At 29.9% G+C, this 25,830-nt stretch overlaps 2 protein-coding genes across 7 annotated transcripts in view; one reads left to right on the forward strand and one right to left on the reverse strand.

Annotated features, from left to right (window-relative positions):
* The window catches only part of LOC134683599 (phosphatase and actin regulator 1-like), a 58,235-nt gene extending 45,431 nt beyond the window's left edge, over positions 1-12,804 (reverse strand). The window contains exons 1-2 of one of the 3 annotated variants that reach the window (XM_063542910.1): positions 12,609-12,763; positions 8,660-8,695 (exon numbers count right to left, since the gene is read on the reverse strand). In XM_063542910.1, coding sequence (XP_063398980.1) covers positions 8,660-8,695; positions 12,609-12,720 — 148 coding nt within the window. In that variant the 5' untranslated portion in view covers positions 12,721-12,763. Of the gene's footprint in view, positions 1-8,659; positions 8,696-8,804; positions 8,827-12,608 lie in introns of those variants that run through there. The other 2 variants (XM_063542931.1, XM_063542917.1) reach the window with 2 other exon arrangements.
* On the forward strand, positions 16-25,723 carry LOC134683634 (syntenin-1-like). 4 transcript variants are annotated; one of them, XM_063542961.1, is made up of 8 exons: positions 16-39; positions 16,723-16,796; positions 20,905-21,108; positions 21,410-21,580; positions 22,037-22,212; positions 22,891-23,062; positions 23,788-23,879; positions 24,599-25,723. In XM_063542961.1, exons 2-8 carry the CDS (start codon positions 16,743-16,745, stop codon positions 24,651-24,653), a joined length of 924 nt encoding a protein of 307 aa, XP_063399031.1. In that variant the 5' UTR covers positions 16-39; positions 16,723-16,742; the 3' UTR covers positions 24,654-25,723. The 4 variants fall into 4 exon arrangements, with proteins under 4 accessions (XP_063399031.1, XP_063399038.1, XP_063399018.1 ...); XM_063542968.1 differs by lacking the exon at positions 16-39 and adding an exon at positions 316-340; XM_063542948.1 differs by lacking the exon at positions 16-39 and adding an exon at positions 12,908-13,077.
* The last annotated feature ends 107 nt before the right edge of the window (positions 25,724-25,830 follow it).

Genomic DNA, 25,830 nt, shown 5'->3' on the forward strand with positions numbered 1-25,830 from the left:
ATTAATACACCTGTGATAATCTAGGTCATCAACAAGAATGTGAGTACTACATCCTTTCTATACCTAAGATCGCATTTCACGTAATTTTACAGTTAATTTAACAATGTTGATACAAGTTATTTTCTGGTGTTAGTACTTTAACCATACAACTGGTATAGTGACTTCACATGGTCAAATTCACTATAGTTATCCAAATATTTACAAAATTCCAACTATTTGCTGGGATGCTGTCTAAAGTTGTGTTTTCCAAGAATTGTTGTTTGTTAGTGAGAATGACCAGAAACCAGAACAGAACATTCCAATATGAATTGATTTTACCAATACAAAGGATTTCAGAAAGGTAAACCCTAATCAATATTATATTATTTGTAAACAGAGCTGGAAATTTTAATGATTTTACTATCAAATTTGTGTTATTAGCTGATAGCTTGGTCAAAGAGGGAATTCAAATGTTTATTGTTATTTTTTTCTCTATTTTTTTTCAATTTATCAATAACCTTAACTTGCCGGTGTAAAAATACAAGTACCTCACATTATTATTAATTTATTAGTACGGTTGATATATAGAAGTCGGCTAAATGCAACTTTAACTCATGATGAATTTTGGTTTAATTCCTCCAATTTAAGAAATTGGATACTACCTTTTTTTTTAGAAATGAAATACAAACATGTTATCATTCATAATTAGAAAAGCTGGTGTTGAACAATGAAGGACTGATCTGATTTAGATAAAAAATTTCTATGTAAAAGACTACAGGTGCTTCCATTATATATATATTGGGTAAACAATATGGAATTGATGACTAAATTTAACTGAAGCTGCACTTATCCTCAGCGACCACTGCACTCTTATATGTAATATCGTCATTATTTTTAGGTGAGATTGACTTTTACTTTAAGGTGGAGATCGGTTCCTTAAAAGTTTAATCACTATTACGTACTGAATGTACATAATGTACAAAAAGTATGCTTTTTCAGTCCCGACTCTGTGACCATATGAATTAATTTGACAACAAAAACTAAAAAGATAGGTTGAAATAAATAGCTCTTCAATGTTATCAAAAATGATATACCATCCTAAAATGGAACAATCAAAAATAAATGAGATAAAATTTGATAAAAAATATTAAAACAAACGGGATTATCTGTACATGTGTACTAAGAAACAGTTATATTACTGGTAAGTACTGGTTATAAAATATGGTTCACAAAATTTGTACAACTTTCTTCAAGTGAGAAAAATGTAATGCAAATGGACTGTTGTCCTACTAGTACAATACTATAAATGTTCATCAAGCCTACACTTATGACAAATTTGGTCATTTTATTGCTTGCTATACAGTTTGGGTTGCTTCAATGTTGAAGGTATACTATTTCATTAAAAATCTTGACCAAAACATTTGCTGTTATTAGCAATCATGTATATGAACAAACAAAAAAATTTCCATACTCCTTCGTAAAATATTCAAAGTAGATTTCAAGATATAGATTTCAGTTTGCCCTGTGGTTTCAGAGGAATAGTTTTTTTTCATAAAATTGTAAATAAAGTTGACAGATGGACAATGACAAACAAAGGGTAAAAGCATTTTGACAATTTATTATTTGGTCCAGATGAGTAAAGAGCTGAACATATAATGACATTATGGTACAATAACATGGGAGTATATTAAAAAGTGTTTTTTTTTATTTTCATTATCCACTTGTACAGATTTTTAAGTTAAGCTTTAAGCATATTTTGTAATCACCTCATAGTAGCATTCTTTATTATCTTTTTTACCTGAAAGTTATTTGACAACATCATTGCCACAACAAAAATCCCTATTGATTTATGTTTCCTTGTTTTCCCAAGAGGGTTTAAGCATGGTGTCCCCACATGCATTAATTAAGATCCTTTTCCATTAAAATATGAAATTCCCTATATATAGCTATTACCCTTTATGTACCCCATCCTTCAAAATGCATGGTTACCATCCTTTCAGTAAACCCAACCCCCACACATCCCTTTATTAGCCCCATCTTTCAAAATTCACTACTACAACCAAGCATTTGTATAACTATACAAATCCTTGCTACAACCCATATTGTCACCACCTCCCCCTTCAAAAAAATATAGGAAGAACACTGAATTGCTAAATGTAAAATGCACAAACAATACCATGTAGCATCTATAAATAGAAATTTCATGTTGTTTTTTGACACATATACTTATACATTTGCAAATGTGTAAAAATTACATTAGTCTAATGGCTATCATATCTAAACTGATATATAGAACAACATTTTGACATTTACATCCAAATCAGATTGTAATATCAACCCCTATCCACTGGGACCAGTAAAATATTGATCAGGGGCCTTAAAACTAACAACCATTTTTCAAATAACATTTTTTTAATACATCATTATTCCCCCTTATTATTTATTTACATGATTTTTTTATTGTTAAATATGTACAGTTGAAACACCTACAATATCATCATAGTTACATGTAAATTAACCTAATGTCTCTGTAAATTATTGCCATAAATCCACCAATGAAAGAAGTTGATTTCCAACTGATTAAATATTAACATATTTTTCATGCACAACATATTCATGTCTTTTAAGTCTATTTTACGAGTTATTGAACCCAGCCTATAAAAAACAGTATATAAGTAGCTTGCACCAGTGAATTACATACTATGAATATGCAATTATTTCATATTACCATCTTTTAAATTATTATTTCAAACTAATTTCACCCATGTAATTTTGTCATATAAATAAAATGAAAAGCGCCAGACAGTGGCAAATTACATGCATATTTAGATTGACCACATGTGGATGGAATATAAATATTTTTCCTACTTTGTACAAGACTGAGATAATTTTTAAATAAAAAGTTTAATCAGAAATTTTACACTTGAAATATTTTGCATAATAAACAAATCACTACTAAAATAATGAATATAATGATAGAGAAAATATATATAAAAAAATAAAAAGTAAAATCACAAAAATACTGAACTCAGAGGAAAATCAATTTGTACTCTGTTTTTTTAATTTTTGGATTCTCCATATTATTCCTCATTCTATGAAACCATAGAAGAGAAAGCTCTAACTGATATCCACTAACGCACAAAGTCGATAACAAAAAACACAAAGTTTCAAAATAACTTTTTATCCCAGAAATAAAGTTTTTGTATACATAAAACATTTGTAAAACATTTTCATCAAAGTTATTTGTTACTTCTAAAACATAATGAAATGTTGTGTATATTCCTTGTAAGGAATTTGCCTGTGAAAATGAACTTCTTTTTTTTATTATTATTTTAATCAGATGTTTTCATTTTTATCTTTTTCAAGCTATTATATTTCACTAGTAAAAGATATGATTAAATTCTAGAAAATCTGGCTACGACAAGTAGTTAAGCATTGAAAGGTCTTATACTATCAGATGGTGACAACATGTGTATGTCTGAAGGCAATATTTCTATGTAGTCCTTTAACAGCAAAGTGTAACAGATGGCTTTGATGACAAGATGTAATATTAATCATTTATCAGCTGATCACACAAAGCCATTAGTGATTTATAAGAACTATTGCCTGATCATAAGTCAGGTATAGAATATTCAGATTTACCTCCCTTATGTCAAGTTATTTTTAAGTCAAACAGAATTATCTCCCTTGTCTAATGTGACTGCACAGTTATGTTTACCCATTTTATTACTTTAGTTTAAAGATAAGTTTAACTCTAAAATATATAAGTACAACCAATACAATATAACATCAATTTTTCATTTTTATAATATTTGTAAAAGCCTTGCAGACATGCAAAGATTTATAATAATATAGGGAAAGAATTGGATTCAACTTATTATTCCTCATTCTATCAAACCATAGAAGAGAAAGCTCTTACTGATATCCACTAACGCACAAATTCTCTAACAAAATACACAAAGTTTCAAAATAACTTTTTATCCCAGAGTTAAAGTTTTCGTATACATAACTATCATTTAAAAAAGTATATAATGTCATGCAGAAGGAAATCAGCAGTGAATGCACATTTAAACAAATAACTGGGAATCTAATTGATTATGATTTGCAATTGAGTTAAATTTGCAGAGACAAAATTGCCATTCATCATCTTACAAAAAAAGGCCATAATAAAATAATTAGATTTTGGCCAGGATCTTGAATACTGTTATACATGTATAGCCAAATTTGCTTCCTTTACATAATAAGCTTATAGCTTTCTTTTCTTTTATCATGCATACTTTTTAAGGCTTAAACGCTGACATAACAGGGTTATCTTTATTTGTTTTGAATTCAACTTTCCGATATATTTCCTGTTTGTTTTTGTTGCAATAGTAGATAAGCCTGGTAAGATTAAAAGCACATACTCTATCAATGATGTAATATATTCTTAAGATATATTGGAGGCTAAAGTATGCATCCAGAAAGAATGAAACACTGTTAAATCTTTATCTTTGGCAAATATCTGTTTTTAAAAACTACTTTTGAACTTTTTCATCATTGTTATTCAAGATTACTCTCCCTTTTCATGAAAATTTCCCTCTGTCATTTACTTTTCTATTTTTGGTGCCCATGAACATGACAGCTTCATAAATGTCAAGATAAATGAAAAATACTTTACAGATATTAAAAAAAATATTAAATGCAATAAATTACAAAACTTCCAAGGACACTGTGTCTAAACCACACCGGCAGAATTTGATCGGACTCGATGGTATCTAACATCCGGCACAATGACGGAACATCAATAGACAGAAGAAAGATAGGTTTCTCCTTATTTTGTTATTTTTTTAATGATATCGAAGAATATATATACATATACAACTATTTTCTATTGTGAGATGCAATATTTTCTACAACCGTTCTATATTAACGGAGAAATAAGTCAAAATGCATGTCAAAATGACGAATTGAGTGAACCTTGCCTCGAAATTGTTTAATTTCTCTTTAAATTGTTCACATTGTACGGAAAGAAAGGTACGGGAAGATAGATACTGACACAGAGATTGCAAAACTAGTCATTATGAACATCTCAATACTTGTATTTATGTGTATGGAACGAAAGAAATGGGTCATGTCAATTTAAAATACACCGGTTTCGTCATTGTTGTTTACTACACAACACCCGGTTTCGTCTATATATATCACCCGGTTTTTTATATTTTTTTTAAAACCAACAATTTATGAAAAGCAACGTTAACACGGATCTGTACATTGTCTTTCGAAAGAATTAAAATATATATGTATTATAAAGTAACTTGGAGTGTTTATATTTATTTACATAGGTAATTATAGTACTACACATTTTCCTAATGAAAGTCGTATCCGTTATTTCACTGATCTTCAAACTAATTTTAAATGGAATATAAATACTCAATAGCAAACACTGATATCTAATTATTTTTTTAACATTAACATTATGATATTTTTTTTATATAGGTTTTGAGATACATCGCAGTATGTGACCCCCCCCTTTTTTTTTTACAAAGAAAACCTAATTAACGCTTAAAAACAAAATTTAAAACATCACCTTAAAGTATGCAGAAGTTAAGATTTATATTACTAAGAAGTGTGTAAAGTTTGATGCAATAATGATAAATCATTTTGAGATATGGCGCGACATGTTAAAAAAAAAACCACACTCCTGTTTTACTTACAAAGTTCTGTAACTCAAAAAGATTTAATTTGATTTTCACTACTTGAAAGGTTTACAAATCGTTTGACCATTTCAAGAAATAACTTTGTTAAGTTTCATGAAAACTAGATAAGCTGTTCTCAAGTTACGGTGCGACATGTTTACGCTGGACAGAAAGATAGACGGATAGCTAGACGGACGGACGGACGGACAGACCGAATGACTGATAGATGGAGGAACGGACGGATGGAAGACGAGTGTATACAATAATACGTCCTGTCAAAATTGGGACGGGCGTTTAAAAACGCAAAGAAATGAAAAAAAAATCGTAATTAAAGGTCAATAAGTTTTATTAGGATATCGGCCATGTCGATTTATTTGTATATTTGTCTGCCTTATCATTTTCCTATATAACTTTTATATATATTTGAGAAAAATGTATAGAAATCGATAAAAAGAACTTGATATTCGGCATTTATTATAATAAACATAATCCAACTCACATAATCCCATTTCCCGGGTGTCCCTGTTTTCTCATTTCTTACAATATTTTAATTCGGTATATACACTTTATAAGATAAGTGGCGAATCTAGATGACGTATAGGTTGCACGCCCCGACCCCACCTTCGGTTGCCAAAACTATATTGATTCCTGTATTTAACGATTTTGTAAAGCAAAAAATAATCAAAATATTGTTCGACTCGCTACGCTCGGCGGTATGTAAAAGTTGTTCGAAATACGCCCACTTTGAAATAAACTGAATCCGTCTGTCCGTATATATATTGTCAAAATATATTGACCAACGTCAGTGTACGATCATCATAACACAATGGCGACAGTACAGACTCGGTTCTTTTTAATAATGTTAACATTAATCCTACATTCATTTTCTATGTCGATTATGCATGCATATACATTTGTCTTATTATCAACGTTTATCCTTAAGAAGATTTATTTTTAACGATGGTAGAAAAGATTACATACATGGAATGATTAGATTACGTTAATATAAAGGTGTCTATTCTTTTGTGCGAGAAAATCACATATCCATTGTGTGTGTCGATTTTTAAGACCGTAAACTTTAATTTCATGTTTAAACATGTTCAACATATTTTCCAATAACTTATATAGAAAACGCATATTTAGAGAGCTTTAATCTCAATATGCTGTTAAAAAAGTTCGGAATGCAAAGTAAAGTAAAATATTTGTGTTCTATAAGAGTAGGAATTTGCTTATTATTTATTTGAATCTGAGACTCATATAAATAATAAGCCGCTGTCCGGTGAACGAACTTGTTTTCGAACGACCCACAAATCTCCTTTTGAACGCTGAAGTTAAATAATCAATTATAATGTAATGCGATTATGATTTTTTTTATTTGACCAAACCGGGTTATGCATTTTGAAATCTATGACGAAACCGGGTTGTATACATTGACGAAACCGGCCAGTTCCATTTTGACATGACCCATTTCTTTCGTTCCATACACATAAATACAAGTATTGAGATGCTCATAATAACTAAACTTGCAATCTCCGTGTCAATATCTATCTTCCCGTACCTTTCTTTCCGTACAATGTGAACAATTTAACGAGAAATTAAACAATTTCGAGGCAAGGTTCACTCAATTTGTCATTTTGACGTGCATTTTTACTTATTTCTCCATTAATATAGAACGGTTGTAGAAAATATTGCATATCACAATAGAAAATAGTTGTATATGTATATATATTCTTCGATATCATTAAAAAAATAACAAAATAAGGAGAAACCTAGCTTTCTTCTGTCTATTAATGTTCCGTCATTGTGCCGGATGTTAGATACCATCGAGTCCGAACAAATTTTGCCGGTGTGGTTTAGACACAGTGAAGGATACTTCAATGATAATCCATGAACATAATCAGAAAAAAAATATATTATAATACTTTTAGAGAACAAGAAAAAGGTACAATATATATCTTTTCAATCATCTGTCAAGCTTGTGGAAGAAGTTGAGTTAACGCACAAATTCTCTAACAAAATACACAAAGTTTCAAAATAACTTTTTATCCCAGAGTTAAAGTTTTCGTATACATAACTATCATTTAAAAAAGTATATAATGTCATGCAGAAGGAAATCAGCAGTGAATGCACATTTAAACAAATAACTGGGAATCTAATTGATTATGATTTGCAATTGAGTTAAATTTGCAGAGACAAAATTGCCATTCATCATCTTACAAAAAAAGGCCATAATAAAATAATTAGATTTTGGCCAGGATCTTGAATTCTGTTATACATGTATAGCCAAATTTGCTTCCTTTACATAATAAGCTTATAGCTTTCTTTTCTTTTATCATGCATACTTTTTAAGGCTTAAACGCTGACATAACAGGGTTATCTTTATTTGTTTTGAATTCAACTTTCCGATATATTTCCTGTTTGTTTTTGTTGCAATAGTAGATAAGCCTGGTAAGATTAAAAGCACATACTCTATCAATGATGTAATATATTCTTAAGATATATTGGAGGCTAAAGTATGCATCCAGAAAGAATGAAACACTGTTAAATCTTTATCTTTGGCAAATATCTGTTTTTAAAAACTACTTTTGAACTTTTTCATCATTGTTATTCAAGATTACTCTCCCTTTTCATGAAAATTTCCCTCTGTCATTTACTTTTCTATTTTTGGTGCCCATGAACATGACAGCTTCATAAATGTCAAGATAAATGAAAAATACTTTACAGATATTAAAAAAAATATTAAATGCAATAAATTACAAAACTTCCAAGGATACTTCAATGATAATCCATGAACATAATCAGAAAAAAAATATATTATAATACTTTTAGAGAACAAGAAAAAGGTACAATAGATATCTTTTCAATCATCTGTCAAGCTTGTGGAAGAAGTTGAGAAAATTACTGAAACAATTCAAGCATTGAAAAAATATAAATTGTATGGATATATATGCCTATTTGTCTGTAGAAATGTTGATACAACATTAAAAAATAAAATACAAAAATACCTCCATCGCTGTCAGAGTCGCCAGGATCATCTGTACCTGTCAAATACACAAGCTCAAAATGAAAATGTGTAAACTATAGTCTGTCAATCAAATATCTAATAAAATTGTAACGAGTGATCTGTTAAGGAAGTATGGTAAGTCTTACCTTGCATACTAATTATAATTGAACAGAGTAGTTTAGTATGAAATTAAACAGGATGTCACGTGTAGTTTCAGTAGTAGAGGAAACTGTCACTAACTGTAAGAGGATAGGATTTTATCAAAAAATCATCAGGAATCAGTTATAAGTACATGAATGTTACACACAAATAAATGTAAAATTTTACAACTTTTACCATATTTGCCTATATAGAAGAACACAAGAGGCTGAGTTTCAAGGACAGTGTGGGATCCAGATTTTTTTATAAGAAGGGGCCCAGTCATGCTTATGTGATTCCCTATATAATATAATCAACCAAATTTTTCCCACAAAAAATAATCCACCTCTAAAGGAGCATTTACTGTTTATCTTGTCTAGTTAAACTCCTTCAGCTTCGCTGATTCAGTTTTAAATCAATTTAATATCAGAATGGAAGTTCTTATTTTTGCGATACTCACCCAGTCCAATTATCTGCATAAATAAAAATCTTGCAATAATTTCTGAATTTACAGTTTTACCCTCAGTCATCATTTTTACAATAATTTTGCAATATTTTCTCTTGTTCTGAATTCCACTTATAAACAAAGTGGATTAAGTCACTCAGTCATGTGTTTAAATAGAGCAATGTTTTATCACTTACTTTTGGAAGTTTATAATTTAGCTCCAAATCTGACAGCACTTTTAACTTCTCTGCAATGTGTTTGCAAATTAGTGCTAAATAGTATGCTTAATAGCAGTACGTAAACAAAGACATAATTCCTGCAAAGTTTTGTGTGAGATTAATACAATACCAGTCAGCCTAATTGAAAGATATTATTACTGTAAAATTGAGAAAGGAAATGGGAAATGTGTCAAAGCTACAACAAACTGACCATAGAGCACACAACAGCCAAAGGCCACAAATGGGTCTTTAATGTAGCAAGAAAATCCTGCACCCGGAGGCGTCCTTCAGCTGGCCCCTTAAAAAATATGTATACTAGTTCAGTGATAAAGGACGTCATATGTGAATGCCATAAGCAGCAAAAGATAAGGTGTTTGTGTTGAGGCCCTGCAAATCAACCTTCTTTTAGACTTTATAAAATATTTGTTTAAATTTAATTTGTAGGTTTATATTACACAAGTTTGGTCAAAAAAAATAATTGTTATTATAAAATAAACATGAATAAATAGCAATAAAGTTTCTTTCAAAAAATATTCGCCAGAAAAAGGTTTACCTTAGCTCTTATTAAACTAGCTTTTAGCCAGGATGAAAATCAGCGTTTTAACTTTTAATAGAACTACACAAAGTAGCTCACAAGGTATCAGTTCAAAGGAGGATTTGTCACCCTAACTAGAACGGGGAAGTATACTAATAGGCGGGCATGTCTTTTGATCTTATATCTTAATGTTGAGTGCTTGCAGAAAACAAAAATTGCCAAAATTTTAATAAATTTTTAAACAAGTTTGAAACACTATAATTCATTTTAAATTCTTGTTAATTGCAGATGGTTAACGAAAGAAATAGTTGATTAGCTTTTCTGTGACAAAGAATATATTTCAATCTGTACAAAAATATGTGACTGTCAAAGTTTATAACTTATCTGGTTAGACAGAATTTATCAAGGTATTTGTCTACATTTTTCTCAGTTTTAAAATAATGTTAGGTTGTAGAGTCTGACTAGTGTTGAAGTTTTGTTTGCCTGGACACTAATGTCATGTATACAAATTACACAAAAGTTAACCTATTTAGTGACTGAATAACAAGGATGAATGCATAATATACTAACTTCGATTTATCTATATGAGGAGACATAGGCCTTATGATCAATAACTCAGATTTCCAAGACATAAATGTGCTATCTATATGATTTTAATGATTATTTTTAAACCAACTAGCAAAACCGTTTAAACAGTGATATCTGCCTATTAACAACAGTTACAGAGTTAAAAATGCAAATATGTGTATTTAAAAAAAAAAGCAGGGTGAGGTGAAAATTTAATATTTCATGTTAGTGGTAGATTGACTTTCAAAATATTAGTCAGATTTAACTTATTAATATGCCTTCTTAATAGACAGTTCTGTAAGATGTAAAGGACACATTTCAATAAAGATCTATGAGAAGAAAACAAAAATAAACACCTAATTATTTAATTCTATGATGTACATGTATTACAAAATATATAATCCCCATGTAAATTTTTCTCAACACTCTGAAATCCTCTGTTATCTTCCAAGTTTTAGTATAGATGCATTAGCAACTTGACTTCATTGATGGTCTCAAGTACAATACAGTTATCATAAAACTAAAATGCTTCTCTGAAGGTTCTCTTGCTTCGAATACAATCAGAGAATCTTTCTTTGGTCTTATGATTATGAAAATTGTCTTGCCTTGAAATGCTTGAATGTCTTTGTAAGTCAATTATCATGATTATTTTGAATTTGAAAGTGAAGGGAACAAAATTACAAGTTTCTACTCCAATGCAGAGTAACATTATAAAAGTTCAGAATTCATGCATTTATAAATTTGATGTCAATTGATACTTGGACGTTTTACTTACAAAGAACAACTACTACACAAGTTTATAAATCAATCCAAATTATAATTTATATACCAGTCTCACTTCTGTGTAATTGTATTTTATGCAAACTATTGCAAGATATCATTTGCTCAAATTTGATGCTGTATTTTGAAAAGAACAACATTTACAACAACAGGCAACATGCCTTCTGAAGAAATAATGGCTGTGAAAATTAAAATGTAAATGTCATTCATGGTAGTCATGGTATTACAAGTGTCATCACCATCCTGCAACAAGCAGACATTTTCTACTGATAATTAAAATAGAACCCCTGAAAGATAGGGGATCCTATTTCATTTTTTAAAGACAAACATACACCGTCTAGCTGAAATATCAACAGAAAATCTTTAACATCCACAAAGTACATGCATAATCAAAACTTTCTGAGAATTCTAGCTCAGACAAACACTTTTATTATTCAGCTGCCTACCAAGACAATTAAAATTGGAACATCCTACATGTCCCAACTACCAATATCACTTAGATTCAATTTCAATTTAATGAATGACCTGGAGATCCGAGTAATTCTGGGTAAAACTTGTCATAGCTTATGGTTATTGTGAAAAGACCACAAAGTCAATTTTTTTTCATGTATGACACAGTTCAAAATGATTGACCTAAGGTCAACTGTGGTAATTTAACTTATTCTTTAAAAAAAACTTTAGATTGGTAAAAGCAAGTTATTCACAGATATTGTTAGGGGTCCCCATTTGTGAGGCAAGTAATTAAGGGTTGACACACTATAAAGTAAGGTCTCTGATTAGACTAAATAAACAGTAGAACATGTAGAATACAATGCAATTTGAAAGGCATTTAAAAAAAAACTTTCAAAATTTCTTTTAAAAATTGCCAGTAAAGACTAATTTCCGATAACAACATACAGGAGCAACATATTTCTTTATATGTTACCAATAGCCATTGTCATTAGACAATTGATACATGCAGTGTTTCAGTGTTGTCTGTTGAAACTGACAAAGTGACAGGTACCTAAAATTAGGAGTCTCATATTATTTCAATGAAAGATGGAATAGAAAATAGGACATCCTTAATCATAATTCTGTCAAGAAGTAACTGTTTGACATACAAAGTTTCAATACATGATTCAATAAGTTCAACCAATTCAATTATTGTGAAAATTGACAAAGGAAGTGACTAAATTTTGAACTGGAATTTTAAAGTTTATATCGACCGGGGTGGGGACATTTTCTCTTTGTTTAATGGCTGATTTGAAAGAAATTTGTTTATTATTACCCTTGACAGACAGTGTGTCTTTTTGTTCGTCCAGGTTTGGTTGAGGATCACTGTTACTGCGCTGTCGTGTGTATTTTTGTCCAGTTACACTTTCATCTGTTTTGGTGGCCATGATCGGTGATGGCCATTTTAGGGATTACTTCCGGTTCGATTGGGGGTCAACATTTTATTAAAAAATATCTCCTTTTAAAGAAAGGTTTGGGAAACTGAAACAAAAAATGTCAATCTGTTCACATAATTTATTATTTTATATTTGATAAACAATGGTCACCGGAAGCATCGTGATGTTTACTGTTACTAAAATTAGAAGTGAAAGTCAAGGGCACATGACTAATGACGTCATCTAATCAGGAGACATTGTGAAAGGGGTAATAGTCATAATATTCACAAAATACACATAAATACATATCTACCTTTCATTCAAGAAGAAATATTGTCAAGAGGAAAATCGAATCATTGTCGATAACAGGTACTAGATAATGTTTTAATTGATTTTGTTTATTAAAGTATGATCAAGCATTTAGAAAAATAAATAATTGACAACAATAATAAAATGTAAATGTCAAATTGACTATTATGCTGATTAAGGAAATATAGGTAAAAATAATGCAACTTGGAAATACGTTTGAAATACTCATATAACATGCTGTCTAACAGAAAGAATTTGATCTACAGTTTCAGTACTAGAATATAAAGGTGTGTGTGTTTTTTAGATCAATAATGAATAAACAACTTCCTGAAAGTCATGACAATGTATATCCTATTTCCTCACCTTTATTACAGTTTGGAAATCTGTAATTCAAATGTTTGGTTTCATTTTGAAAATTTGATTTAACCATATATGATATAACAGTTTGCTTGTTGAAAAATAGTATTTTGAAATATCATGAATATGAAAATCTCACATTCACCAAAATATTATGTACAGTTTTTAATGAAAAGATAGTTATCTATATATGCAGTTGTTAGTAGTTTTTATACGACCGCAAATTTAAAAAAAATTTTCGTCGTATATTGCTATCACGTTGGCGTCGTCGTCGTCGTCCGAATACTTTGTTTTCGCACTCTAACTTAAGTAAAAGTGAATAGAAATCTATGAAATTTTAACACAAGGTTTATGACCATAAAAGGAAGGTTGGTAAAGATTTTGGGAGTTTTGGTCCCATCATTTTAGGAATTAGGGGCCAAAAAGGGCCCAAATAAGCATTTTCTTGGTTTTCGCACTATAACTTTAGTTTAAGTTGATAGAAATCTATGAAATTTTGACACAAGGTTTATGACCACAAAAGAAAGGTTGGGATTGATTTTGGGAGTTTTGGTTTCAACAGTTTAGGAATTAGGGGCCAAAAAAGGGCCCAAATAAGCATTATTCTTGGTTTTCGCACAATAACTTTAGTTTAAGTAAATAGAAATCAATGAAATTTAAACACAATGTTTATGACCACATAAGGAAGATTGGTATTGATTTTGGGAGTTTTGGTCCCAATATTTTAGGAATTAGGGGCCAAAAAGGGCCCCAATAAGCATTTTCTTGGTTTTCGCACTATAACTTTAGTTTAAGTTAATAGAAATCTATGAAATTTTGACACAAGGTTGATGATCACAAAAGAAAGGTTGGGATTGATTTTGGGAGTTTTGGTTTCAATAGTTTAGGAATTAGGGGCCAAAAAAGGGCCCAAATAAGCATTATTCTGGGTTTTCGCACAATAACTTTAGTTGAAGTGAATAGAAATCAATGAAATTTAAACATAATGTTTATGACCACAAAAGGAAGATTGGTGTTGATTTTGGGAGTTTAGGTCCCAACAGTTTAGGAATTAGGGGCCAAAAAGGGACCCAAATAAGCATTTTTCTTGGTTTTCGCACCATAACGTTAGTATAAGTACATGTAAATAGAAATCTATGAAATTTAAACACAAGGTTAATGACCATAAAAGGAAAGTTGGTATTGATTTTGGGAGTTTTGGTCCCAACAGTTTAGGAAAAAGGGGCCCAAAGGGTCCAAAATTAAACTTTGTTTGATTTCATCAAAATTGAATAATTGGGGTTCTTTGATATGCCGAATCTAACTGTGTATGTAGATTCTTAACTTTTGGTCATGTTTTCAAATTGGTCTACATTAAGGTCCTAAGGGTCCAAAATTAAACTTAGTTTGATTTTGACAAAAAATGAATCGGTTGGGTTCTTTGATACAATGTATGTTGAATCTAAAAATGTACTTAGATTCTTGATTATTGGCCCAGTTTTCAAGTTGGTCCAAATCTGGGTCCAAAATTAAACTTTATTTGATTTCATCAAAAATTGAATAAATGGGGTTCTTTGATATGCCAAATCTAACTGTGTATGTAGATTCTTCATTTTTGGTCCCGTTTTCAAATTGGCCTACATTAAGGTCCAAAGGGTCCAAAATAAAACTAAGTTTGATTTTAACAAAAATTAAATTCTTGGGCCTCTTTGATATGCTGAATCTAATCATTTACTTAGATTTTTGATTATGGGCCCAGTTTTCAAGTTGGTCCAAATCAGGATCTAAAATTATTATATTAAGTATTGTGCAATAGCAAGTCTTTTCAATTAATGGCAAGAAATATCTAATTTCACAATATTGTGAAATAGCAATTTTTTTTTTAATTAGAGTTATCTTTCTTTGGCAAGAAATATCTTATTGCAAGATTTTTTTTAATTTGAGTTATCTTTCTTTGTCCAGAATCAACTTAAATCTTTGTTATATACAATATACAATGTATATTCACTTTTTACTACCAACTGATAAATTTAAATAATCTTTACCATTCAGTGATAACAAGTAGTTTTTTTACATCTTAATATTTTATGATGTATTTAAATGAGTAGTTATTGTTGCAAACTCCATTAGAATATTTTAATTGAGATTAGTTTTGGAATAAGGGAAATGGGGATGTGATTAAAAAATTGGGTTCAATTTTTCTCATTTGAAATTTCATAAATAAAAAGAAAATTTCTTCAAACATTTTTTTGAGAGGATTAATATTCAACAGCATAGTGAATTGCTCTAAGAGAAAACAAAAATTTTAAGTTCACTATAACACATTCATTCTGTGTCAGAAACCTATGCTGTGTCAACTATTTAATCACAATCCAAATTTAGAGCTGAATCCAGCTTGAATGTTGTGTCCATACTTGCCCCAACCGTTCAGGGTTCAACCTCTACGGTCGTATAAAGCTACGCCCTGCGGAGCATCTGGTTATTGGGTATATAATGGATGACAAAGTAATGAATTTAAAAAAATATAGTCTTCACTGCAAAAAACAATGAAATCTAGAATACTTATCAATTTACGTTTATAAATACATTAATAATACATGACATGCACATGCATTTGAAGTGTGATTTGCAAATTCAAATGGGGATAAATTTACTACTGTACATTTAGCAGCAATATTCATATTTAAATTTACATACAACATTCTGTTGATGGAAAAAAGTAAAAATCAGACAGTATTATGAAAGATAAATAGAACCTTAAGCTTGCTGACAGACCCATCTGTAGATGTACTATACCCCTCATCTAAATGTAATAGGCTATTAGATGACAATACATTTGAAATCCACAGCTCAAAGATTAATTTTTTGATTAATTGCTGCTTTACAATGTTTTTGTTGTGCATGTTCCATATGTTCTGAAAGGTATAATATGCTGATGTAGCAAAATGTCATATTTATAAAATTTATACATAACAAGCTATTATTTAAACTTGGAATTATTTTTAATTATGGAATTTGCCAAGTTTTCTGTGCTGGAAATTTTTTGATAAATTCCATGTTTATTTGGTATAATAATGTTTTGAGCGGTTCATAACACTTTCCATATAATGTTTTTGTATAGATAGTGTTGTGCGCGGCACAGTGCATTCTATTGAAAATGTACTATTTTTTTTGTAAAAGAAAGTGTTGTGCGCAGCACAGACCATTGAAGTACAGAATAAACATGGATTTTGTTAGAAATTTCTAACACAAGAAATTATGAAAATTCCATAGTTAATAATAATTCCAAGTTTAAATAATAGCTTGTTACATGTACATTGTATGTTTTAATAAATTAAATCATTTGAATTATATATTTTTTCTTTTCAGATCTACTTAAGTAAAACAAGATGTCTCGTTTATACCCAACATTAGAAGATATGAAGGTTGACCAGATGCAGCAGGTAGGGTTTAAATGTCATTGATTTGGAAAAGTCCTGGCAAGGCCCTGTATTAGTTGTTAATTGCATGTATTTTGTCAGTTATTTTGTGATTATTTAAAATTGTTAGGTATATGGACCATAATTTGGTATTCGGCCTTTGGTTTCTTTTTGTATCCTCTTTTATAAGTTTTAAAATTTTAACTTTTATTTTGTGGGTTGTGTTGGTGTTAGAATAGTATGAATGGAACAATTGAGTTTTTCGAGAAAAATTAATACATTTTGATTCACCGTTTACGTGACATGAAACCAAACAGGAAACCAATCTTTATTTTCTTTATTTTGCACAATATAATTCAAAAGGCATAAATAAACACCATTACTAGTGTTACTTGCTTCATGTTAATATTTAAAATCTATTTTCAATGTTATATTAAAGTTTTTTTTAAACCTGACAGGAAACCATTAGAAACCGAAAGCATTTTTATACGACCGCAAATTTTGAAAAAATTTTCGTCTTACATTTTGTATATTGCTATCACGTTGGCGTCGTCGTCGTCGTCGTCCGAATACTTTTAGTTTTCGCACTCTAACTTTAGTAAAAGTGAATAGAAATCTATGAAATTTTAACACAAGGTTTATGACCATAAAAGGAAGGTTGGTATTGATTTTGGGAGTTTTGGTCCCAATATTTTAGGAATTAGGGGCCAAAAAGGGCCCCAATAAGCATTTTCTTGGTTTTCGCACTATAACTTTAGTTTAAGTTAATAGAAATCTATGAAATTTTGACACAAGGTTGATGATCACAAAAGAAAGGTTGGGATTGATTTTGGGAGTTTTGGTTTCAATAGTTTAGGAATTAGGGGCCAAAAAAGGGCCCAAATAAGCATTATTCTGGGTTTTCGCACAATAACTTTAGTTGAAGTGAATAGAAATCAATGAAATTTAAACATAATGTTTATGACCACAAAAGGAAGATTGGTGTTGATTTTGGGAGTTTAGGTCCCAACAGTTTAGGAATTAGGGGCCAAAAAGGGACCCAAATAAGCATTTTTCTTGGTTTTCGCACCATAACGTTAGTATAAGTACATGTAAATAGAAATCTATGAAATTTAAACACAAGGTTAATGACCATAAAAGGAAAGTTGGTATTGATTTTGGGAGTTTTGGTCCCAACAGTTTAGGAAAAAAAATTAAACTTTGTTTGATTTCATCAAAATTGAATAATTGGAGTTCTTTGATATGCCGAAACTAACTGTGTATGTAGATTCTTAACTTTTGGTCCCGTTTTCAAATTGGTCTACATTAAGGTCCAAAGGGTCCAAAATTAAACTTAGTTTGATTTTAACAAAAATTGAATCCTTGGGGTTCTTTGATATGCTGAATCTCAAAATGAACTTAGATTTTTTATTACTGGCCCAGTTTTCAAGTTGGCCCAAATCGGGGTCCAAAATTAAACTTTTTTGATTTCATCAAAAAATTGAAAAAATGGGGTTCTTTGATATGCCAAATCTAACTGTGTATGTAGATTCTTCATTTTTGGTCCCGTTTTCAAATTGGCCTACATTAAGGTCCAAAGAGTCCAAAATTAAACTAAGTTTGATTTTAACAAAAATTAAATTCTTGGGCCTCTTTGATTTGCTGAATCTAAACATGTACTTAGATTTTTGATTATGGGCCCAGTTTTCAAGTTGGTCCAAATCAGGATCTAAAATTATTATATTAAGTATTGTGGAATAGCAAGTCTTTTCAATTGCACAGTATTGTGCAATGGCAAGAAATACTTAATTTCACAATATTGTGAAATAGCAAATTTTTTTTTAATTAGAGTTATCTTTCTTTGTCCAAAATAGTAAGCAAGAAATATCTTATTGCAAGATTTTTTTTTAATTGGAGTTATCTTTCTTTGTCAAGAATCAACTTAAATCTTTGTTATATACAATATCGATGTATATTCACTTTTTACTACCAACTGATAAATTTAAATAATCTTTACCATTCAGTGATAACAAGCAGTTTTTTTACATCTTAATATTTTATGGTGTATTTAAATGAGTAGTTATTGTTGCAAACTCCATTAGAATATTTTAATTGAGATTAGTTTTGGAATAAGGGAAATGTGGATGTGATTAAAAAATGGGGTTCAATTTTTCTCATTTGAAATATCATAAATAAAAAGAAAATTTCTTCAAACATTTTTTGAGAGGATTAATATTGAACAGCATAGTGAATTGCTCTAAGAGAAAACAAAAATTTTAAGTTCATTAGAACACATTCATTCTGTGTCAGAAACCTATGCTGTGTCAACTATTTAATCACAATCCAAATTTAGAGCTGAATCCAGCTTGAATGTAGTGTCCATACTTGCCCAAACCGTTCAGGGTTCAACCTCTGCGGTCGTATAAAGCTACGCCCTGCGAAGCATCTGGTTTTAGTTTTATTTTATTGCAAAATCTGCTTAAAATAATCTGAACAGTATACTTTTTCTTAAAATCCATCTTAAATGTAACAGTATTATAAAACTCCTAAATATGTGCTTGTTTTGAAAACAATTAGTACAATTTATTCAGAATTTTCCATATTTTCTTTATTGATACAGGATACCATAATCGTTGTATCTTGATGTTTAAGCCAAAAAAATGTATTTATATTTGGTTTTGATATTCCAGTTATATACAATTTATTCCAAATCATTGGCAATGTAACATTCTTTAAATCCAGTAAAGAAAAAAACTTTCAACTTGGAATTAAAATCTTTAAAATAGGCACAATGTGATACTTGTGACCTGTACACCATCTACATGGTTTCCACATTTTAACCTACTTTATTGGGCTAAAATCAATAAAGTACTTCCTTTCAAGTCATGCATGGTAAAAGTTTACTTCTCCTTTGACAAGTTTATTGCATTTCTGATAAGTGTTTGCAGAACATGAATAAAAAATATTAATTAAAAACTGTGACAAAGATGCCAACTTTGTACATTCCAAGTGTAACGGTATATTAACATGTATTTTTTATTAAATTATGTTTATTCACCTAAAATATCCAGTAATATTTACTGTTGAAGTTAAATCAATCCAACGAGCATTGGTACAATGATAAGAGACGTAATTTATAGATTTTTCCAAGGACTCTTCACGTCATTATCGGGAAACGAAGTGTGTTCTAACGTCTGTCAAATATGAAATCGATTTTGTCAAGTCATTGGGCATTTATTTTCACACAGGATCGTATGTAACATTATGCACATAGGAAAAATAACAGACCACCGGCACAATCTCTTTGACAATTGTATTTTCCTCTTTTAAACAAGACGAAACAAGTCTACAGATTATGTTTGCTAACATCCCGTTGGAAACAAAAACATTGTTTAGACCTAGTATTTCGTACATCCGGCCGTAATGGCGTTATCACATGTTAGTCACATGTTTCACGTATGACCGGAAATGATTAGAACTTAAGGACAAAAACAATTTTAATAAATAACTGGACTTCTGTTTCGTGTGAAATGTAACGCATAACGATAACGTCATTTTCTTACTTAATTATTACGAAAATTTGCAATACGAAATCGGACACAAAAGTCACGCCACCGTTCTTACATCTGCCACATGAATACTTATAGTTCTCGGCATTTTCTTCTCATTATTCTTATTGGTCGATGTTCTTTGTTATTTGAAAGCAAAAGTTACGAATTTGCCGGTGACAATTATCTATAAATCAGTCAGCGTTATGCTCTTCGGAAGCAAAAAGTAACGCGAGAAACGACACAAAAATACGGTTGTAGAATCTTTGAAATTCGTATATTTCAATTTTTTTCTAGGGAAGAGTAGCATACACTTGTATGTTGATAAAAATAATGGCATCTTTAGATGTAGTTACAACTTTTCTTACAGTAATTCACATTTTATCACTTTTCTATAGTTATAGGAAACGGAGCCCAATAGCAAATTATGGTCCATATTTGTTTCCAGCTTCAGAAATATTAAATTTATAATGCACATTCTTTATCTGATTATATTATATCCTTTTAGTGTACGTCATTTAAAAGTGCTGTGTTCCATTTTATGTGTATTTGTTAATTAATTCTAAATTGACAAGAACAACCAAAATGTATCTCTTATATTTTAGGCTCAGCATCAGTATGAGTCATCAGCTGCAAGTCAACCAATCACATACCCTCAACAAGGGGCACCTGCTACCTACCCACAACAAGGAACAGCAGCTCCCTACCCACAGCAGAGTGGTTCATCTCTGTATCCCTCACTGGGAGAGTACATGGGATTAAATCTCACACCAGAGTTTCTTGAACAAAACATGCCAGTAGTACCACATGTAAGTTTTAAATTCTGGAAACTGAAAGGTTTTTTTTCATAATCTGCATTTTAATTTAAATATTGTTAAATTCACATTTATTAAGGTTTAAAGCCTACAAAGTATCTTTCAATTTTTCCCTCTCACTTGAATAGACTTATCAATTTTTTTCACTTATAAATCATTAGATACTGCTATATTCAGTACGAAATTCACTCAAAGAATAAGAATATGGGGAAAATATCTTAAGTCAATGTTTAAGTTCTATTTTGATTGGAAACACTAATAGTCTATTGTATATAAGTATTTATATATGTTTCAGAATATGCAGATAGCTACTACACCAAGTCCTAGTCAGTCTATGATTGCACCAATAACTGGACAAGGAAACAAAGGTTTAGTGAGAGCTGAAATCAAAGGAGGTGTTAGAGAACTAGTAGCATGTAAGGATGGTGATGGCAAAATAGGTCTTAGATTACGTCATATCAACAGTGTAAGTCATCTACATATTCAGTCAAATTGATATAAAATCACAAAAGAAAGTTAAAAATGTATTTAATTAAATTAAAAACAAAATCCATCTACATACTATACTCAGTTTCATGAAGAATAAAAGTTTTCAATTCATTAATTCATAAAAAAGAGATTTTTGTGTTATTATTTTTTTCATGAATGTAAAGAATGTGACAAGATATTTTCAATAAATGATTACATGTATATATATTTTTATAAAAAGCTTATAATAAATGTATGTGAAAACAATTACCAATATTCTGTGTATGAATTCTGTGATTAGAGAAATGGTGATAAAATGTTTAAAAAGTAGTAGCATTATCCCCCTTTGAACATAATATAGGATACAATATTATGTCAACAATATTTTTGTTTATAATTGCATTCACTCTAATAAACAATTTTTCTGTACTTATGTGAATCATATTATTTTCAGGGTTTGTTTGTTGCCCTTGTACAAAATAATTTGCCAGCAGCTTTAGCTGGGTTACGGTTTGGGGACCAGATTTTACAGATCAATGGACAGAATGTAGCTGGATGGAATACAGATAAAGCACATGAGTTCCTAAAAAAAGCAAACCCTGACAGAATTACATTTGCTATAAGAGACAGGTAATTTACTTGACAGTTTATCAGTTCTTTAAAATATCATACATGTACACGATAGATGCTGCTACTTTTAGACAGATGATGACGTTCAACTTTTTCTTTCTTTTAGGAACTGTGTAAATTTTAAAAGAAAAAAAATCAACACATATGGATTTTAAACTGAATTATGTCTGATGGAGGGTTGCCATAAAAAATTTTAAAACTGTTTCACTACTTGTTTGGAAATTGTTTATATTATTCTTTCCTTTGCTTTGCTAATTTTGAAATAGAACTTGTCTGACTATTTAAAGTAAACAAAAGGAGACTTGTTTTGTTTGCGAGTCACACCAAAGCAGTCTTTTCGAAATAAGTAGTATAAATTAGCAAGGAATTTTATAAAACAACAATAATAAAGTCAAAACATTCATCATCATAATCTTTTAATCACTATCTATAAAATAAAACTAATATATAGAAGAAAAAGAACAAATTTAAATGCAAAAGTGTTATCATAAGACAAATCTGAATAAAACTGTAGAAATCACTTTGGCATTTTCTTGACAAAAAGTGGCCAAAAATTATATAAAAATTTAAAAACCATAAAAACATTTATTTTGTAAAGAAAAATAAATTTTGATAATCGGAATATCATTATTTGCATAAACACTTGGATCGAAATTTCTTTTACATATATATTTTCAGACCATTTGAAAGAACAATAACAATGCAAAAAGACAGTGCTGGGTACATTGGTTTTGTATTTAAAGATGGAAAAATTAAATCCATTGTGAAAGATTCATCAGCAGCAAGGAATGGCGTGTTAACAGACCATCATCTGATTGAGGTTGGAGGCCAGAATGTTGTTGGTTTGAAGGTAGGTGTATATTATTATTGTTATACCACATTTTTTCTCATTTAATAAAAATAAAAGAATGAAGCATTTTCGAATGTCATTGATAATATGATATATCAGAATAAAGGAAATAGATAAACAAATTAACAGGTGCTTATGCTTTTATTTTAAGAAACTGGTATTTGAAAATTGGAGATATTTTTATGCCCCACCTACGATAGTAGAGGGGCATTATGTTTTCTGGTCTGTCTGTCTGTCCATTGGTTCGCTAGTTCGTCTGTGCATCCGTTCTTCCCGCTTCAGGTTAAAGTTTTTGGTCAAGGTAGTTTTTGATGAAGATGAAGTCCAATCAACTTAAAACTCAGTTCACATGTTTCATATGATATGATTTTTCTAATTTTAGAGCCCAATTAAACTTTGACACCAATTTCACAGTCCACTGAACATAAAAAATGAAAGTTCAAGTTTCAGGTTAAATTTTTTTGTCAAGGTAGTTTTTGATGAACTTTAAACTTAGTACACATATTCCCTATGCTATGGTATGTTCCTTCTAATTTTAATGCCAAATTATATTTTTTACCCAATTTTACGGTCCATTGAACATAGAAAATGATAGTGTGTGTGGGGCATCTGTGTACTTTGGACTCATTCTTGTCAATACACATTTTAACATAGGATCATATTAATACTTACATAGTATTTCATTGTTCATGTTTATAATAAATTTATCTGTATTTATTTTGTAGGATGATAAAATCTCAGAGATCATTGATGCTGGTGGTAGATCCATCACAATCACACTCATGCCATCATTCTTATATGAACATATAGTCAAATGGTAAGTTTTTTTAAATATCTGAAGTCTATATATATTTCTACAGATATGGAAATCTATGAATTTAAGATTCCAACATTGTTGACTTCTTTTACTTTACACTGTGAAATAGTTATTAAGATCATTTCATTTCATACATTTTGAGATTGTTAGGAAATGAATTTATTATATATAAAAGAGAGGATTATTCATTTATGGATTGTCATTTAAACTAAATATAAAAGGATTAGCATTAAAAATCTAAAAGTCAAAGAAATAAAGCACACCATGACTAAAAGAAAATTACCAAACAGGCAAAAGATCATACCAAAAAAACACTATACACTAATACAGAAAACTAAAGATTCAACAGAAACCACACTAAAACTGGAGAGTTAAGTTGTTCCTGTCACACTCATGATGTCTGGTATGATGTTTATTTTAAGTATAGACACAAATTGAGATGGTTCTCTCTGGGAACTTAGCATTCCTCCACCAATAACATTTGGCTGCCACAATTGAACCAAAAGGGCTGAGAGTTGCTTTAAATATCAACAATAAATCAAGGTGAAATCTGGTGATTATCTGGTGTCATAATAGAGGAAAAGAGGGCAAGATAAATTAATGTGAATATTTGTGGTAAATACATAAATTTTGTAACCTTAAATTAGCTCTTTCAGTCTCTATGTTGATTTACTATTAAATGAAGAATTTGACAGAGTGATTTATTTTTATTTTTGTAGCATGGGTAACAGCATCGTGAAGAAATTGATGGATCATAGCATTCCAGATGTGTAAAAAACTTATAAAACATAGACCGTAGACCGAAATGTATAGAGAATGTCTGATTATTAATATGTCTTTATATTAAAAACAGTCAATTATGAGATAGTTGTGGACCCAAAGGCTATTAGAATTCTGTGATAGAGATTTAAAAAATTAAACCAATAGAAATCCACAAACTGTTAAACTATTGATAATAAGGAATTTTATATGTTTGTGGTTACTTTTATACTAGTCTTGATTTGTTTTTCTTCGTAAGGTAAAAGCAAAACAGGGAATTTGTGAAATATGAATGTTTCTTAAAAACGCAAATTTCCCCCAAACAAATGTTTGGAGTTAAACATTTTTATTTTGTAAAGACCTGTATTTTAGTATATTTATACTTCTTAAACCAAGTTTATAGAAAGAAAATATATAAAAATCATTATTTTTGGACAATGTGATAAAAAAACACTAGTTTATTAATATGATTGTAATTATTGTTGTTGTTTTGGATTTTATCTTGTCTTTCTTATTTATGGCTGTGGGAGCACAAATTGTTTGCAGCAAAGTAGCTGGAATATTTTTAACATATTTTTACTTACTTCTGCATGAGAACCATAATTATAAATGACGTAAGAATTACCATGTAATTTATTATCAAGCTGTAATTCATGTGTTATATGAATATAATTATTTTGATGTAGTCATTTGCACAGTTAGGTGTTATATAGTTTGGTAGATATATGTGTGATAATTGTTCATTCTGCATTGTTCTAAAACCAAATTTTAACCACTTCAGTCATATTTCGTAAATATTTGTAAGTCTCATTTGATAAGCATATTGGATAAATTTCCTTATGTCAGTTTATTTAGGAAAATTGAAACATTTTCAAATGTCTTTAAAATATAATCTTGCATAAAAAAAAAATCTTTTAGTTATTTAGATATATGAAGTCCTCTTTTGAAGTCAAATGTATTTGTTAAAATCTTTGCAGAAAACACTTGTGTTCTCTTTTTTTTAGACTGTCAATGTATTTTGCTAAAATTGTGGTATACTATTTTGTTAATTCTTTGTTATTTAATATTAAAAAATCAATTAAATATATGGTTGCTTATTATGATATGTACATTTGTCTTAATATACTATGTGTCTCTTTGACACATTCCCCATTTTCATTCTCAATTTTAATATTCTCTTTATTGATTACTG

Source organism: Mytilus trossulus, chromosome 1 (genome assembly GCF_036588685.1).
Source record: "Mytilus trossulus isolate FHL-02 chromosome 1, PNRI_Mtr1.1.1.hap1, whole genome shotgun sequence".
Classification (NCBI taxonomy): domain Eukaryota; kingdom Metazoa; phylum Mollusca; class Bivalvia; order Mytilida; family Mytilidae; genus Mytilus; species Mytilus trossulus.